At 44.1% G+C, this 15,123-nt stretch overlaps 1 protein-coding gene across 4 annotated transcripts in view; it reads right to left on the bottom strand.

Annotated features, from left to right (window-relative positions):
- Positions 1-2,217: 2,217 nt before the first annotated feature.
- Positions 2,218-15,123, bottom strand: part of LOC308080299 (vang-like protein 1) — an 84,993-nt gene continuing 72,087 nt past the window's right edge. For all 4 annotated transcript variants that reach the window (XM_080422097.1, XM_080422095.1, XM_080422096.1 and 1 more), the window contains 5 exons: positions 14,700-14,833; positions 11,159-11,309; positions 9,969-10,203; positions 5,862-8,029; positions 2,218-5,195 (listed from right to left, as the gene is read on the bottom strand). In XM_080422097.1, the coding sequence (XP_080278223.1) occupies positions 7,769-8,029; positions 9,969-10,203; positions 11,159-11,309; positions 14,700-14,833 (781 nt within the window). In that variant the 3' untranslated portion in view covers positions 2,218-5,195; positions 5,862-7,768. The remainder of the gene's footprint in view (positions 5,196-5,861; positions 8,030-9,968; positions 10,204-11,158; positions 11,310-14,699; positions 14,834-15,123) is intronic.

The following is a 15,123-nucleotide window of genomic DNA, read 5'->3' on the forward strand; positions in this document are numbered from 1 at the left end:
GGTTTTCAACATGGGATCTGAGGCAACCCAGGGTTCCTTGAGGGGGTTCCAGGGGGTCCCCAGCTAAAGGATTGATAGTTAGGAACCAACTGGACCCTTAAGGGTTTCCAAGTGTAACTCCAAGTGTGTACAAGTGGAACCAAAAGGGTTCCATTTCTACACTCTCTGAGTGAAACCAACACTGAGGATGTGTAGATTGGAGCCCCAGAGATTAAAAATAAACTAAATCGCCTGATGCATGTCAAACTGGGGGTCCTTGAAATTAAAACGTTTGAGAATCACTGGTCTAGGCTACATACCTTTGTGTTTGTATGATCACATTCTCTCCCCGGGGCTTAGGTTTCATTATAAAACAAGAGAACATCAAATCTAGCCTCTCCAGTACTGAGCCACCCAGCCTGGGTACAGATGCTATACCCAGCATATAATACCGAAAAGATCAGGGAGCTCTATAGCAGTACACAATGTGGAAGCCTAAACAATATAGACTGTGGAACGCCTAAACGCTAGTGATTTCCTGTTCGTGCCCCGGCCCGCACATAACCAAGTCATTACAAACCAAATAGAGAGAGGGGAAGAATAGAAAGAGGGGGGAAAAACATATTCCATTTAGATGCAAATGTTCCTCTCCTGGATTTCCTCCCTCTCGATCTCAGCCTCGTCCCAGACAGCGCTGCATGGAGCCGAGTGAGTGGAGGGGATTAAGCCTCGGACAGATGAGTTCCGACAGGCCGCCTCGCACCGCGTGCTCTCGTGTGGATGAGGTCATTCGTTTTAGCGCTGGACATTGACGCTGACATTCATTTACCCACAAGGCCCCGGCTGCGCCGCTCTGACAGGCTGACAGCAAGCCAATTACCATCCAGCATCCATGGGAGAAAAAAAAGGGCCCAAAATAACCAACCCGCCGCCCTCCCCCCAAAAAAAGGCACACATTTCGCTGGGGTTTCTCAAAAAAACAAATAAATACGCATCCAACTTCTTAATGGGGTTTGACAGGACGGAGTGTAAGGCTGCTGCAGGGGTGAGACCGTGAGAAACTGGTGAATATCATGGAGATTTGGACAAATTGGGATAGTCGACTAGTTAAGTAAGACAAGGATGGTGCAGTTTCCAGTGAGAGAATTTCACGATGGTGATTGATATCTTCTACTGGAAACTGGCATGGAAGCCTCCATGTGCATGAAAGGATGGGATGTTATTCACTTTGCGGGTGATAGTATAGTGATTAAAGCTGCAATCCGGAACTTATTTCAATAAAAACATTTAACCAGTCTGTATGATAGAGTATAGTATAGTGTCCCTATTCTGCAGCAAACATCCGGCAGAAATAGCACATCTACAAGCTCACAAAATGCATTGCAATTGTGAGGGGGAAAAAGGAGTGGACCTAGTATAGAGCCCTGGTGGACCCCAGTCAACTAATTATGTAAAGGGTTAAGTGGTTAACCCTTTAAGACCCGAGGTCGATTAAAATAATGCCTTCTAAATCTGTAGTTCTCAAACTTTTTCATAATCCAAATTATTCAACATTTAAAAAATAAATGTTCAAGATGTTTCAAAATAAAGAAAATAGCAGATCTACAAGCTCACAGAAAATCGAAAATTACATGTTTTCCCAATTTTAATACCATATAGCTAGTGCATCTGCAGTGTCTGAAAGTGGTCCCCCTATTCCTCCACTGATACATTTAGACACTGGTATCGGACAGGACACCTACTGGTCGACTGAAATAGCACTGCCCGAAGCTCATGAGTGCAAGATCTCCCTTGGTCAAGTGGGGATTCCCTCTTGGAAGATTGGCAGGAGTATATGGTCTCTGTCTCCCGCACGGGAGAGACCAGGGTTCAAAGCCTGGGTAGGACATAAAAGTTATGAATTGCAGCTTTAAGATCTACACGTTCGTCAATCATTACATGAGGTTGTAAAATCCTGCTCACACACACGTATCTGTACATAGCAGATATAATTTGAACTGACATGGGTCTAATTCGCCCACTTGACCCATGAGTTATTTCAATATAAAAGCATACTTCATAACAAAAGGTTATCGGTCTGTCATTGACAGTGACAAACTGATGTCATTCATCTCAACTCGGTATCTCCACTCAGCGCTCCAATAACAGTGCTACCATTGAGCGAGTTTTACAAATGTTCATAGAATTTTTTTATTTTATACAAATGCTTATGCCGTGGAGGAGTCGAAATAATGTGTGTGTTACATTGCAATGTCACGTCAATATAGAGCAGTCCCGCAAAGAAAACCAAACCAAACCTGGGGAGCCCGGGACTTGAACCTGGCAATACAGAGTGACAGATGGTGATGGAGAGGAGGGGAGGGGGGGGGGGGGTGTATGTGAACTGGAATGGCATACGCACATGCTGGTTTACATAAATACATACAGTGTAGAAACAGGAGGCACAGTAATGTTGGGAGCTTGTTTTCATACAAAGTTCACCCATCAGTAGGTACAAAATATGACCAGTGCCAGGAACGCATGTTGTTGTACATCATATTTATAAAAAGACATTTTGTGTTTCCGCTACGTCGAAGAAAACAGTTTAAGAAGTTCTCGAGTTACTTCCAAGACGCAAAAGGGTTACATGTTTACAGTGGACATGTGTGGGTTGAAAAAGAGAACTTGCTGACACAGCATTCCTCGGGCTCCTGAAAAGTGATATACTGTATGTGTTTAAAAAGAAAAGAAAGTGTTTAGTTTCAGGTCTGGGTAAACATGCCTTGAGGCACAGCTGCTAAACAACGACAGATTCAACAGCCAGGGGGCAGTGGTGGACAGTACTGCTCTGAGCCATACATGGAATTTATTGTTTTTTATCATTGAGTGATTAGTTAATTTCACTTCATAATAGAATGACTCCTGGATTATTTCTCATGCCAGTTACAGAGAGAGACAATTTAGCATTTCAGACACGACACGTCTCCTCTGAGCCCACAAAACAAGCCAAGAATTGCTCAGGCATTGGCCTCTAGTCTAGTTTGATGACTCAAGGTAATTTCATTGTCATTTCCGTTTAAGGACAGCGTGATTCAACACCATTTCCTTGATGGGACAGTAGCCTATACGATGCTGGTTTAAGAAGTCAAGATGACTGTGGAATAACATGAGCAAACCTTTCCGTGACCTGACACACTTCTCAATACAGATGCCCCCGAGGGATGAGAGTGTGTCTGCCAACCAGCCAACCAGCCAACCAACACGTGTTTGTTTGTCTGACAGCAGAGGTGAGGCTAGGTGGCACAGTGTTCAAAACCAGACGGTCCAGTAAAGTTAGGAAGGAAGGAGGCTCCACCCTGATACAGCATTTTCTTTTTTATGACCCAGGAAAATGCCTGTGGTGAATCATCCCCCATGTGATTCACAGCTCAAGTTCTGTGACTCTGGAACTCATAAGTAGCATGTCTGTCCACCATGCTCACATAAGCAAAGCCCACAGAGTGTAAACCAGACTTTGACATCTCTTGCCGAATAGCCATTTTAGCCCATTAAGACCTGAAGCCGATTTAAAAGAATGTTGCTATATCAGTGGTGCTCAAACCTTTTCCCGTAAAGGACCCCCAAAGTTATATGTATTTGGCCGTCGACCCCCAACTCAAAATATTTTGTTCCAGGGACCCCCAGAAGCAAACATTTGAGTTAAAAATGTTCACTTTAAAAATACATATATTTTAAAATACAAATTTTCACGATTGAAAAAAGATTGCAGATCTACAAGCTCATAGCGCAGCACGAAGTGTCGCGCTATGAGCTGGTATATCTGCTATTTTTGAATAGCCAAAGTACTGTATAAAATAAAAGTTAAAATCTAAAATGACACAGCTTTCCCGGTTTGAATGGGTTAAAAGGGGGTGATTATGTTTTTCTTTTTACAAAGAAACAAGTCAGTAGTAGTAGAAGTAGTAGTACTGAATACTGTAGCTATAGAAATAAACGTATAGAAGAATCACAGCAACTCTCTTCTTCCGTGTCAAACATGAAAGAGGAATTCGTCAATCCATGGGGGGCTTTCATGAAGCATTTCGTTGCTGTCAGGCAGAAACCTTGTATCGCCATATTTTATTTCTTTTTCGTAAATGTCACTTGTGTCACTACTTTGTCATACTGCAGTGACACACAAAAGCAGCAAAAATAGCAGATCTACAAGCCCACAACGCGTCGCAATGCGACGCGTTGTGAGCTTGTAGATCTACTATTTTTGCTATTTATGTTAAGTTTTGGACATACTGTACAAGGTTTTCCACCAGACATCGACGATTTGTTCTAACATACATGTGTTGGTTTTGGTTTCCATAGCAATGGCGATCATCTGGTCCCCCAGCAAAGTAGGTTGGTTTTGAACATGGAAGTATAGAGGCACTTAAGACTCATCTATACTATTATATCTATGTACTGTATACAGCCCATACTGGGCCCCGTTCCAAATCTGTCGCGCAATCTCTGAATCTCCTCTCCGACTGCACTTCCATCTCATCATCACACCAGACAGATTCAGTAGGCAGTTAAAAACCCTGAGACTCTAACTCAGCAGACACGGTACGGTTAAATAGGGTAAATCTTTTTGGCTTTTTTTTCTCTTCTTTTCTGTCCGTCATTCTAAGTCCTCTATTTTTGTGTGTCTCTTAAAGCAGCAATCCGTAACTTTCCTGCCCTGCCTGGGACTTCGAACCCCAGGCCGCCGCCGCCCGAGTGCCGTAATTTCGACTATTTCTACGGCTGAGCTAATACTGTTTGAGCGGAGGATATGCTGCATTTTAAGCTTCATGCGATACCATTAGTGGTCCTACCCGACCACAGGATATGAATACATTTCTCAATATGAGTGAGGTTGTGTTAGTTATATTCTATTAACCTACTCTACAGTGGTTCTCAAAGTGAGGTCCGGGGACACCCAGGGGTCCGTCCTTGGGGGGTTCCCAGCTAAAGTTGTTAATACAGTATAGCATCAAAATCTGTTTAACCACTTTAACCCTATACACTGTACATCTGCCATTTGAAAATAGCGGATCTACAAGCTTGATCGGCTATTGTCAGAAAACATATATTTTTGAATACTTTTGAAACATTTTAACACCACAAATCTTGTATGGGGTCTCTGGCAAGGATGGGGGTTTGTGGCCAAATACATATTAATTTCAGGGTCCTGACATGAAAAACTTAGAGAACCACTGCTCTACCTTAGCCTGGTAAACCCTCCCTCCGGAAATCTCAATTCCATTTCATTTCAGGAGTGAGTCTGGCCTGATCCGCCTGTCTGCAATATTGGCTATGCTGGAGTTGGGCGGGAGTAATACCGTTGACTGACAACCCCTTCAGCCAATGATAATTTTTCCCCTTCAGCCAATCAGCAGTTCACCAGTCTTAATGTGACGCGACGGGACTTTTGAGACAGCCATACCCAAAATGGGTTGCCTTTTTCGGGTACAATGGTGTCACTGCCCGCCCCTACCGGTTCTCTAATTTTTTTTTTTTAAATAGGCTTTGTCATGATTAATTGACCACATATATGAAGTTAAACAACTAAATTCTATCCAAACGATATCTTATAAGTAAATTCCGTGCCTCAAAATAGAAGTTAGAGAGCTTTTTGAAGTAAAAAAATAGCGGAGAATTGGCCGCACAAGAAAAAGATGGCTGCCGTTCGTGTTTTGGGCTCACTCGAACTCGCCACCTGATTGGCCAACGTAAGCTGTCAATCACAGAACAATGAGCGACGACGCTGATAGGCGCGGCCGTTTGGCATACACAGCCAATATTGCAGAGAGGCGGTTCATGCCAGACTCACTCCAGGAATCAAATAGAAATGAGATTTCCGGAGGGAGGGTTTACCAGGCTAGCTCTACCTTACAGATTGGTCAAAATAACGTTTTATTCACTACAAAAAGTTATGGATTGCAGCTTTAAGGTTCCTTTGGAGTTGGCACCGCTGGTGCCCCTGTGCCCAGAGTAAAGGTAGCATGTGTGCATGTTGCCCCACCACTGGAGTGTAAATATTACTGACTTTTTGCACCTGGAGGGGCATTGTGTGCCAGAGCAACACAACGCACCTCACGTTTTGGCCACTAAAAACAGACCCTGTGGCCGATCCCAGGAGCCGAAGGGTGCAGATCCCTAGAGTGTAGGGCTGGGCGATTAACCGAAAATATACCGAAACCGACATTTAGAACCAATAACCGACTTGATCTTGCTCATGTAGATTAATCGAATAATCAAGGAGCAAATTTTCTTTCTTGTATCAACGAATCGACACGAAAAATGATCATGAATCATAATCAAGGCAAACGTTTGAACTAATCGGGATACTGATTAGTGGTTTATTTTGAAGTCAGTTCGCCGAGGCCTACTAGGGTGGAAGTGAATGCGCTTGGAATTCAACAGTAAGTCTAGTCTAAGTTCTAACAGATCAGTCAATAAATCAGTGGTCCCACCAGCATCAATGGTTACAGAGACTGAAGCAAGGGGGGAGGCAATACACAGTAAATTTAACTCTGAGAGTGTTCAAACGGGCCTCTCTCTGAAACAAGTTAACACTGGCTGTGTAGGCGGGCAATTATACAAACACCATCCTGTATTCTGAAATCATTATTTAGGCATAGTCATTCAACACATCGTCATTAGCAAGCTTATTGTGCATTTAATGCAAATTCTGATTGTAGTTAGATTTGTCTCTCTCTCTTTCTTTTTTCTTTAGTTCAAATACATTTAATTAAGGTTGTTCTCAAGGGGAAGGTTAATCCTTATAGGGGACAAGAAAGGGGTTGACCTTCTGCGACGCAGAATAAGAAATATCCTGCTGGACGCAGAAGATATATCCGTCAGTGAACGAGCGTCACGGAACATTGTCAGTTGAGAGTGCAGAGCAAAGGGAGGGTAGTCTGCTGTATGCGTGGATAAACCCCATGCTTTTAAACCTGAAAACAGGTTGGTATCCAAGTCACACCGTCATATTAGTCCAGTGGTTCACAAAAATGGGGTCCCAGGGACCCTCAGTGTTCCCCGATGGGGTTCCGAATGGACGCTTTGCAGGTCTGTAACTCTGAGAGTGTACAAATGGAACCAAATGGACCCGTAAGGGTCCATTTGGTTCCATTTGTACGCTCTCAGAGTTACGGGGGTCCTCGAAAACCACTGTCTTAGTGGTTTTGTCTGTCCAACCAGTGGGAGAGAAAGGGATCGACCATGGCAACAATGTCACGTGTCAGGACACCTCACGCGCTTTCCCATTTGCGATGAAGCCAAAACCGATGGATCCCTGTTCCTGCTTTGTTTGGCTCCGATGTCTCGAGGGGAAAGACAGGCGACCGCCCGCCCGCCACGCAAACACTAAACATTACATACACACACACACACACACACACACACACACACACACACACACACATACATACATACATACATACATACACACACACACACACACAGGTGGACGCTTCCAAAGTGTCACTTTTCATGTCCGACGCTCCTGAACGGAACCTCCTGTCCTGTGCATAAACCCGTGTGAGACCTCTCACTTGTTTTTCTTTCGTTTTCCTCCAAATCAAATACGACAAAAACAACAATATATTCAACCGTGTGTGTAATATATAGATTCATATATATATAATATATAAAAATTCAGACAAATCATAAAATACAAAAACTGCAAACCCAAAATAAAAATAAAGAAAATAACAAAATAAAAATGTAATCCGGCAAAAGAAAGTGAGGGATAAAAAATTATAATAAAATCTATAAAGAGAAGTTTTGAGTTCTACACGGACGTCTCCGACTGTAATCGCAGGACAAACTTGTGCGACTTGGGGTCGATATACTCCTCGGACATCTGAATGTAGGGGATCTTCTTGGCGGTGACCACCAGGCTGAAGTCTATGCACTTGAGCACGAAGACGCCGCCGTCCTTGAGGCCGCTGGTGACCGACGCCTCGCTGATCAGCGTCCACTGGCGCGCCAGCCAGCGCTCGCGGCTGTACTGCAGGGTGGGCCCGGGGGTCAGGTAGCTCTCCAGGAACGCCTGAGGGGGCGCCAGAGGGACACACAGGGGACATGTTAAGTTCACAGACACATAATAATGCATTACACCGGCATACGTATGGGAGTACATGCCTACGCACACACAGACACACACACACACACACACACACACACACACGCACGCTCTGTGGTTTTACAGCAAAGGGACAATCCTTATAGAACAGCATTTGTCCATATGGCCCATATGGTGTATGTATCCCCACAACTTTTACCAAGATATAGAGTTGTGTGTGTGTGTGTGTCCGTGGCTAATCGCGCAAACCACTGCAAATTCTGATCAGCATCAGATTTCTTGTGCACGCTGCCAGCAGACCAAGGAATTCAATCCCTGAATATTTTTCTAATCCGTCAAGGACAACTGTTTCTTTTTGTGAATTTACTACCTCAGACCCACCGTCCCTCCAGGCTACGGTCAGTCTGGAGCCATACTCGGAGCCTGACATCATATCGATGATGTCATGACATTCACACACTGCACATCTAGTAACAGATAGCTACAGATTCCATAGGGCAGTGGTTCTCACACTTTTTCATTTCGATGATCCCCAGTTCACTATGCACTAGGGCCATGGAACCCCATAACTCTGAGAGTAACTACTCTCGAAGTTACCGATCATTTAGCTGGGGACCCCCTGGAACCCCTCAAGGAACCCTGGGCATCCATGGACCCCACTTTGAGAATCACTGCCATAGGGAAGCGATGCAATTATCAGACCCTGTCTTGTTACCTCCGGAGCTGAATGTTGGTTATGTTTTCATTTAGTTTGTTAGCAAAATAACGGATGGATGGATTTTAATCATAAAAGGAATGATCAGTAGGCTGCTCTGAAGAGATGGTTAACTTTCACAATCAAGGGCAAAGTCAAAGTAATATAATAATCACTCATATCTCAGGCGGAAATTGGATTTCTTGCCAATTAATGAATTATGAATTCCAATGACTGCAAGATCAACATTTGACTCCTTTGACGTAATCCATCCATGTCAGAACACAATGCTTTATCGCGGCTAAAAAGACAAATACCACATGTCAATAAAGAAGACGTACCCCAACAACCTTTCACAAACATCTATGCAACCCCTGAAGCCTTTGAAACGAAACACCATCCACACAGTAAAATCTTCAGCGTTAATTTATCCCTGTGCAACTCTGAGAGTCTACAAATGTAACCAAATGGCCCGAAAGGGTCCATTTGGTTACATTTGTACACCCTCAGTGTTAAAGCTGCAACTTATTTTCATGAATAAAACTTGATTTTCATAGATTATAACTAGCACATCTGCAGTGGGTGGAGGTGGTCTCCCTACTCTTCCATTGAGAAATTTAGACCCTGGTTGTCAGGTAGGACACCTACTGGTTGACAAATAGTACTGCCTGAAGCTCATAGGCGCAGAAACTCTCCTGGCCAAGCCAAGGCTCCCTCTTAACCCATTAAAACAGGGAAAGCATCGGTGTCATTTTATACTTTGGCTATTCAAATATAGCAGATATAAAAGCTCATAGTGCGTCACTTTGTGCAGCGCTATGAGCTTGTAGATCTGCTATTTTTTTTATCATGAAAATGTATGCAAATCTTTGAATATATACATTTTTTAAAGCAAACATTTTTTTACTCAAATCTTCTGGGGGTCCCTGGAACAACATATTTTTGCCAATAACATATCATTTTGGGGGTCCTTGACATGAAAAAGTTTGAGAGCCACTGATATAGCAACATAAGTTTTTCAGAAAACTGGATTTAGAAGACATTTGTAGAATCAACCTCAGGTCTTAATGGGACTTAAAGAGCGGCATACATTTTGCTTGCCATGCGGGAGTCAGACCTGGGTTTGAATCCCAGGGGTGGAACATGAAACTGACAGACTGCAGCTTTAAATGTTATTTTACTGTGCAGTTTGTTGGGTGTTTGAAGGCTGACCTTGGGCGTCATGTTGTTGGTGATGCAGAAGGCCAGGTGCTGCTGGATGCTCTCCATGCTGTGGCAGTGCTGCTGCTTGGTGGTGCGGAGGTACTTCTGCAGGGCGCGCGCCATGGAGGGGAAGATGGCCTGGGCCGCCTCGCGGGGGTCCATCACGTCCCCCGGGGTTTTCTTCTGCTCCTCCTCCTGCATGCGCTTGATGTGGGTGAACGCCTCCTCTACCGCCACCACCAGTCTGGGGAGGGTACAAGCCGTCGTTTAAAGGTTTCATGACGTTCAGTTTTACCGCACATTAAAAGTCTTTGTCATGGTCCTTCAAACGTGTATAGAAAGTTTTAACAAAAAATTCCACTCCATTGATCCATGGCAGGTGTTTTTCTCTCACATTTCTAAAGCCTTTTCAACTGCAATGAAAAAAGAAATCTTTGCCTGCGGGTGTCGCTGGTGAGGGATTTTGCCTGTCAATCATCGCCTCTGCTCCGCCCCCCCCCCAAAGGAAAGGATAGGGGAGGGGAGGGGCGAGGAGGAGAGTGGGCGGGATTAATCGACTGTGACCTCACTGCCGAAGGGCCAAGCTCAGATTACTTTTCAGCCTAATTATTCAGAAAACCCCAGACCACAGAAAATCCACTGAATGTTCAAAGTTCAGATTTTTTGGGGTGTAATTGAGGTCATAAAACCCTGAAAAAAACATAAAAAATAAAAAAAGTTAAAATGAATGTCATAGAACCTTTAAAGCTTTACATAAACACTCACACCAGGCCATATACGAAGCGCTCTTAAGCACAACGAAACACTGTTATATTTCATATTGTTTTATAGTCTATTTCTATTCAAATTGCAATGTTGGCGCCAAAAACGTGACAACCCAATGATTTGATTGACTATTGACGTCTATTGACTATAATGTCAACAGACGTCAGGGGAGGTGCTCAACTTGCAACCCCCCCAACGAATTAACTGTGTTGTTTTTTATTACTGAGGACTGCAGGAGACATCCAACCACTTAAACCCTATAAACCTTGTTGACCAGGGTCCCCCAGGGGTCTACTTGGGCCCCTCCTTTTTACAACCTATACCAAATATCTTAGATCCCTTTGATAAACATGCCCAGAATAGGGACGCCGGGGATCGCTTGGTTGAAAAAAAAACGAAACAAAAGACACCACGTGAGAGTCGTTTGGTCTCACCGTGCTTTCCGCTTGCGCACGCGTCTCTCGTGCTCGGCCTCTTCGTAGTACAGCTCGTTGTGGCTGGTGTCTCTCCGGCGAGCGGCGGCGGCGATCATGGCTCTGGACTGGGAGTGAGCCAGTCCTGCTGCCGCGTTGTTACCGCCGGGACCTGTGACACACACACACGCCAAAGAATAACAGTAAATGATATACCTGATTAAACTTCACTCATCATCTTCTTGAGTTGAGCTATTGTGTGAGCAGGAGGTATATCAGCGTATACACAGGCAGACACGTGCATTCACACAGTGAACTAGCAATTCTCATCTGAAGAAGTGCCCGGTGACTCCATTATGTATTGGAGGAGACATGCGGGTGTCTACACCCTCCACAGGACAAAATCGGGGAGGTTGGCAGTGACAGGGTCTACAATGGGCAGAAAATATGGGGTCTGCAAAAGCACAAAACCACTACAAAATACCTCACAAAAATGAATGTAGTACATCATAAGACTTAACGTTCTAGTTTGCTTTCATTAGCATATCGGCGCTGTCAGTCAGAAACCTTGTACCTCCATATTTCAACCTATATGGTATTTATTTGTAAATGAATGCCTTACTTACTTAGTGTCATGCAAAAGTAGCGAAAGTACTGTAGCTACATGACTATCTATTGTGCTATATTGTGAAAACATGTTGCTTTCGCTTTCAATAAAGGGTTTTATGAATATAAGTATAACGAATCCATTGGAACAGGTTCCTTTTTCCATCTCCTGAAAAGTAACGGTTTTGGACATACAAGGTTTCCTCCCAACAGGGAGGATATTAAAGAGATAAAGGCCCTGCAGCCTGCAGCATAGTGGGATACACGGAGGCGTAGGCTGAGGTTCACCGGTTGCCTCAGCAGGGTGCCGTGTGATCCTCTCTCCTCACCCACATAAGACATTAATATTCAAATATTCCTATTACTCCATGCCTCTGGGCAGCGCTGGGCGTCCCATTCAATTAGGAACCGAGGTCAAACTTAACCACTTGAACCCCAGCATCCATTATTCTGGGGGGGGGGGGGACATAAGCCCAAAAGATTGCTGATCTACAAGCTCACAACGCGTCGTGAGCTTGTAGATCTGCTATTTTTTGGCGGAGACATTTGGTATAGCGAGGAAAAACAGCAGTCCAAGTACAGAGCAAACTCAGGTATAGTTTACTAAGGCTAGAGGGTTTAAGTGGTTAAAATGTTTTTCGAGGGGGGGGGCATTTTGGGGTGTGTTGAGTTTTAGACAGGGGAGAGGGGAATGTTAATGCAGGTTAAAAGAGGGGCTACACTAGTGAATTATTGACACAGAAAGGGTTCGCGATAGCGGGGATGGACAGAATAATTCATGGATGCACTGTAAGAGAGAACAAACAAAACAAACAAACTAACAAACAAACAAAAACAACATACTCTGCCATAGAAATATATGTTATTACTGCTTGAATACAAACACCACATACTGTATATAACACACACTCTGGCCAGGAATCTGCTAAAGTGACCGCAAACCTAAAACGGGAGGCTGAGGTTTGTTTACGAGTGGTTTATAGGAGGGTAAACTGCAACGGGTCTACTTAGTGCCTGAGGAAACACATGGTTATTGGGCAAGTGGTGGATGGGGGGGGGGGTTATCTTAATCTGTTGTAGCCTATTTTCATTTCCCGAGAGGCCAAGCTGAGAAAATAGCAGGGGACCAAATAGCCGGGAGGCCGACATGAAATGGACTGAACCTACGATGAGTCACGGTACACTATTTACGCGGTGTGTGTTAACGACTGTTCTGAGCTCAGGGCCTCGCCGCTCTTTAATAAAGCACAGATGAGTGACTCTCCTCGACTCATACTGTCACTTTTACTGTGGAGAAAGAGAGAGGGAGAGAGAGACAGAGAGAGAGAGAGAGAAAGAGAGAGAGAGCAGTACCTCCAGAGAGAAATAACTATTGATTTACCAGCCGTCTCCACAAGTGGACGAAGGAAGGACAAAGAAAATGAGGGAGGGGAGAGGAGGGGAGGTGGAAGTGGGAAAGAAATATAAGAGCACAAGGGAGCGGGGGTTAGTGCACTTAAACATGCACCTGGAGTACACTTAAGGGAGAGCGGTGGCTTGAGTGGCGAGTGATGAATGTACTGTAACATTCTGCCTGCTGTGTGGAGTTTTGCCTGGCGGTGAATTATACCTTACACCTGTCTATAAACACACATGGTGGTCAGAGGAGGGGTTTGTAAGTCCACGCTTCCAGTGCACTAGTAAACAGGGGAATGCCACCGGTGTTTTTACAGTGTGTGTGGTAGAGTGACGTCACGTTGCATGATGAGGAAGACTGGTTTATAGATCCGTCGTACAGTACGACAGCATCACTGCACCAAATATAACCGGAAAACGTACAACAAAATATAAATTAAAGGGATAGTTCACCCAAAATGACTTGATTTCTATCGATTGAATTCATGGATATTTCATGGATTTTTCTTTGAAAAAAAATATCCATGAATTCAAGTCTAGAAAAAAAACTAGATAGAAAAAAACATATTTTTTGGGGTGAACTATCCCTTTAAGCTTGAGAGTTGAGCGTGAAATACTTTACATTACTGGTGTTTTACAGTAAATGAGCAAACTGTATTATGTGTTAAAAGTCTTGCTTTGAAGCTTTGAACACATCTGTAAGGGTGAGAGGATTTAGGCTTGGTGAACATTAGCAAGTGAATGTGGGCATTCTTTTGTTAGTACACAGTAAAATCCGGAGTGTTTCATTTAAACTAAACTAATACAATACCCGTTTGGGGCATGGCTGGCATCCGGAATGTATGCCCGTCCAAAGCGGGGCGGTTCTGGAGAACCACTCATCCGATCAACTTCACACTACTTGATCCTTGGGTCCTCGGCAATACCCCCACCCCCCCTTACCTCCACCCCCCCTCCCCAACCCAGTGCCTGCTTGGAGAGGGCCCGGGCCAGTTCTGAAGAACTGCGGATCTGATGGACTAGACACTCAGACACTGGAATTGACGGATAGATTAACACTCAGAATTGTACTGGGTGGTAGTCTTGTGTTACTTACTGTCCAAAAGGTAGGTTTTCAGTTTAGTTTTGAACACGTCTTAAGGGGTTAGCGTAAAATGTAAGCAGACACGAAGGAGAGGAGAGGAGAAAGTCAGTGAGTGTGTTTACATGTATAATAATACCCTGATTACTGGCAATAATCCGGTTATGGCAATCACTTGTACATCATTGGTTCTCAAAGTAGGGTCCGGGGACCCCCAGGGGTCCTTGGCAGGGTACCAGAGGGTTCCCAGCTAAATAAGTAAATAATAGCAGAAATACAAGCTCATAGCTATGAGCTTGTAGATTTGCAATTTTTTAAACATCGTGAAAATTCGTGCAAATCTTTGAATATATATATATTTTTAAAGCTACATTTGTAACTCCAATCTTTGCTTCTGGGGGTCCCTGGAACAAAATATAATTTTGAGGGTCCTTGACATGAAAAAGTTTGAGAACCACTGCTATGCATAACCCAACTCACCGTCAACATTGTACACTTTGAGTCCCGCCAAGTGCTTGGCAGCGCGGGACTTTGAAGCTGTGAGGAGGGCAGGGTTGTGGACCGGGAAGTCCGTGTAGTAGTTCTCTAAGACGACCAACGCTGCCCGCTGGATACTGCACACAAAGAAACACAATATACACACAAAGTCAAAAGAGAGTTCTCACTTCATTATTTATAGGTTGTTGTTTTTTCTTCTCTTTCTTTCTTTTAAGTCCCAGGAGTCATTCCCAACGTGGCTGATAGTGCTCGCCTGCCAAATTCAAAGCTGGGGTCGATGTAGTCGGAAAAAAGCCCCACAAAAAACAGCTTTGATGAGCTCTTTGCTTTGTGTATTTTCCTGAGTGTCAGACGTGAAGAGTGTTGATTTAACTCTGAGAGCGTACAAATGTAACCAAAAAATTGT

Source organism: Gymnoscopelus braueri (assembly GCF_963280865.1).
Source record: "Gymnoscopelus braueri genome assembly, chromosome: 24".
Classification (NCBI taxonomy): domain Eukaryota; kingdom Metazoa; phylum Chordata; class Actinopteri; order Myctophiformes; family Myctophidae; genus Gymnoscopelus; species Gymnoscopelus braueri.